Source organism: Coturnix japonica, chromosome 9, assembly GCF_001577835.2.
Source record: "Coturnix japonica isolate 7356 chromosome 9, Coturnix japonica 2.1, whole genome shotgun sequence".
Lineage (NCBI taxonomy): Eukaryota > Metazoa > Chordata > Aves > Galliformes > Phasianidae > Coturnix > Coturnix japonica.
In genome coordinates, this window is record NC_029524.1 from 4,223,459 (window position 1) to 4,227,244 (window position 3,786).

At 49.6% G+C, this 3,786-nt stretch overlaps 1 protein-coding gene across 2 annotated transcripts; it reads left to right on the forward strand.

The window, feature by feature from the left end:
• The first annotated feature begins 387 nt into the window (after positions 1 to 387).
• LOC107317839 (transcription cofactor HES-6-like) lies at positions 388 to 3,466 on the forward strand. 2 transcript variants are annotated; one of them, XM_015870964.2, is made up of 4 exons: positions 388 to 671; positions 1,294 to 1,389; positions 1,537 to 1,612; positions 2,344 to 3,466. In XM_015870964.2, exons 1-4 carry the CDS (start codon positions 609 to 611, stop codon positions 2,787 to 2,789), a joined length of 681 nt encoding a protein of 226 aa, XP_015726450.1. In that variant the 5' UTR covers positions 388 to 608; the 3' UTR covers positions 2,790 to 3,466. The 2 variants fall into 2 exon arrangements, with proteins under 2 accessions (XP_015726450.1, XP_015726449.1); XM_015870963.2 differs by having other exon boundaries at positions 391 to 671; positions 1,534 to 1,612.
• The last annotated feature ends 320 nt before the right edge of the window (positions 3,467 to 3,786 follow it).

Here is a 3,786-nt window from a genome sequence, read left to right on the forward strand (position 1 = left end):
TTTTAATCGATCGCCATTATCCTGCAATAACAATTCCTGCAGGAACAAGTCAGTCCAGTACTCTATTATCAAATTAAGAGGCTGCTTCGAGGATTGAAGATACTCGAGGCTCAGGCTGGCAGGTAAAAAGCAGCGCTGGCTCAGAGGGATGCAGGAGAGAAGAGACGCAGAGGGCATTTTCCCAGGTGTAACTCAACTGGGTCCCACTATTGTTTCCCTCCCTGGGAATCTGTGCAAATTGAGCAGGAGCCGTGCAAGCTGCTCCGAGCTCGCCCGTTTTGCTTCTCTTCTTCCTTAACAAAAGATCCCTACAAAGCAAGGCTTTGGAGGCCGGACATCTGTCACCGTTTGGGGGGGGTCGCCGCGGTCATTGAAAAGAAGCAATGCCCTGTCAGCTTTGATTGATGGCCACAAACCTTTGGGCTCGACCCCTCGTGTGGGAAAAGAAGTCCCGCCAAGGCGAGCTCCCTTTCACATGCTAATTCTGGGTTATAAATACAGCGGAGGAGCGGAGGAGAAGCAAAGCGCCCGCCGGGACTGGCAGCACCCGCTGCCCGAGTGGCACCCGCACCCGTCCTGGCAGCGCCGGGCGGACAGGCTGGATTACAATGACGGCTGCAGCCATGGCCGGCGGTGCACACAAGCTGTCCAGCACCAAGGAGGAGAGGAAGGTAGGAGCCCCACGCAGGGATGGGTGCTGTAGATTGCTTGCTGTGGGATAAAGGGATTTTCTTCCTCTTATTATAAGGATGTTTGCTCTGAATTTAACCTCTGTAAGTTTATTTTCTGCTTCATTTCTCTGCCTTTTGGTTTCTGTTGGGTGAACTCGGGCTAATAGTGGTGGAAGTAAGAGAATTCAGACCCACAGGACAGGCCCCTACCAGAGCTGGAGGCTCACTATTGGTACTGACCCTACTGAGCATTGTGCCATCCTGCACTTGTTACACACTGGGATGTGGCTCTCCTGACCCACAACGACCCTGGGCTGCCCCCGTGAATCTCACACAGTTCAGTTTCTTCCCTTCTCTACAAAAAACAAATCAACTGCAATTCCTCCTCCTCTTTAGGGGAAAGTTTTTCACCCAGAAGTGGGTTTCACACTGGAACAGGTTGCCCAAGGAGGCTGTGGATGCCCCATCCCTGCAGGCATTCAAGGCCAGGCTGGATGTGGCTCTGGGCAGCCTGGGCTGCTGGTTGGTGACCCTGTAGATAGCAGGGGGTTGGAACCAGATGATCATTGTGGTCCTTTTCAACCCAGGCCGTTCTATGATTCTCTGATTCTCTTCCCTGCAGTTAAGGAAACCTCTAATTGAACGGAAGCGCAGGGAAAGGATTAACAACTGCTTGGACCAGCTGAAGGAGACTGTGGTTGGCGCGTTTCACTTGGATGTAAGTGTTCGTTTTGATGCAGATTATGTCTCTCTGCTGATGGCAATCATTTGGCTTTTGGGAGGACAAGAGAGTGTCTCTGTATTTTGTGAAACCCTGCAAATACCTCATGGCCTCTCAGCTGCTGAACTCTTTCTTTATTAGCAGTCTAAACTGGAAAAAGCAGACATCCTGGAAATGACGGTGAAACACCTCCAGAACATCCAGAACAGCAAGCTGATGGGTAAGTGCCCCTTCCCTGCAGCCCTGGGATGCAGTAGGCGCAGGGCTGCACATTCAGCCCTCCAGCCGTTTGGCCAAAGCCTCTTGCAAACCTGCCGACAGCCGTACTGCTGCTATGGGCTGGTTTTCACCACTAGGTGGGGAGATGGAGCCGAATACATTTTAACCCACAAAAGATTTTCCTTCCAGCGCCTGTTTCTCCTTTTGTTCCGTTCTGGCTCTGCTTGCCCACGGGCAGCAGGATGCTGGGGGCCGCCCGCTCCCTGCACCGTGCCCCGAGCCTTGCAAACCACGTAAAGCATTAAACCAAGCTTAAATCCACGCAGGAATCAATCTGCCTTCTCCAGAAGCCAGTGTCTGGCTCCTAAATAATAGGTGTTTCAGTATCTCCCAGTGTCTTTGAGGGGCCTCTGTGGACACAATGGCAGACTGGCAGAGGCCTGGCAATACCCTGTGATATTGCTGCTCTAGTGGGAAACTCCACCAAGAAACCTGAGTGCTGTACCCGCTCCAGCCTGGAGCCCAGCACTGCTCTGCCTCCTGCAGAGCTTCTGTCCCCCTGGAGCAGCAGAGCACTGACCTGCCACAGCCCCACAGTGGTTCTGGTAGGAAACAATAGGAAGTAATAGGTCCTGCATGGGCCAAAGCACACAGGAACCTGCTGAATGTGTTTAAGTGGGATGTGCAGGCTTTGCACCCTTACTAACTCCATCTGTCTCCTGTTCAATGCAGCTGACTCCAAAGTGGGCCTTGAAGCTCAGCAGAGGTACAGCACGGGATACATTCAGTGCATGCATGAGGTCCACAACCTTCTCCTCACCTGCGAGTGGATGGACAAGACGCTGGGGGCACGGCTGCTAAACCACCTGCTGAAATCCCTACCCAGGTCGGGTGAAGACACCTCCAAAGCAGCATTAAATTCTTCGAGCCCATCTCAGCAGCCTCTCCTGTCTGCAAAAACCCCACTGAGTCCTAAAGGGAACACTCCCAGCACAAATCCATCTCAGGAGCATTTCTACCCAGTGGAACACAAACAGGCTTTGAAAAATTCATTTCAGCCACCATCGCTGTCAGGTTTTGGCCAGGTTGATGCTGTGCCTCCCAGACAGGTCCTGCAACCCAATTTTTCCCATAATAACCCCAGTATGGGGTCATTAGATATGTGGAGACCATGGTAAAATGTGTTTTCAAATGTTAATCCTAACCTTAGACACTCTTATGTATGTATCTTATAGATATGTTTCTTTACAACACTCGTGGAGCAGGTCTGCTCCCGTAGGTGTACTAAAGACCAGGGTACTTCAAGCCGAAGTAAACCTATGTGTAGCCTGCATTATAGAAGGCTGCTATTATTTTGTATTTATTTAATACATCTAAATTATTGTATAGAATTCTCTTGTGCTCTTTAGTGTATATTAATTATATAACTTTCTTGTCTTACATTCCTAAAATAATTAATGTTCTATCAATAAACACCAGACAATGACAACAACCCTCTCTTGTACCAAGCTCACCTCTGGGATCTCATGCAGCAGCTGAAACCCCTTCATAGAACAAAGCAGCAAAGAGCCGATCTCCTTATTTTTGTTATTGTTACAGCTATTCCTGTGCAACCAGGGGAGGTTTCAGTCCTGATTCCTGTAAGAATGCTGCAGCGCTGAAAACACGAAGGGAGAGACTTGGTTTAGACATTTTAGTCTGCTTACAGTTATTCTCTGTATTGCTCAGTGTCCACACATTGTTCCTGAACATGCTGACACAGCTGTTCAACCAGTGAGCTACGTGTATGTCACCTGTAGTTACATTGAGAGACTGGTTTTGTTTATTTCCTAAATAAACTCTTGGAAGACACTGACTGTGTTTATCTCCTCCTCCTTCTGCCTGCTCCGAACACTGTTTGGTGCTTTGGGTAAAAGCAGTGAGTACACACACACACACACACACACACACACACACACACAGAATCACCTGGATCACAGTAATGTCTGGGAGTGACAAAAGAAGTTGGGAGCTGGGCTTGTCAACTCACAGCAGCACTTTGGGCTTGACTTATAAGAGCACTGCAGACAAACTCCAACAGGCAGAAGGCAAAACTCCCTGCAAACTGCACCCATCAGGGACAAACCTGCTCAGCTGGTGACATCTGTTCACAGTTTTTCAACTCAAAGGCAGCTG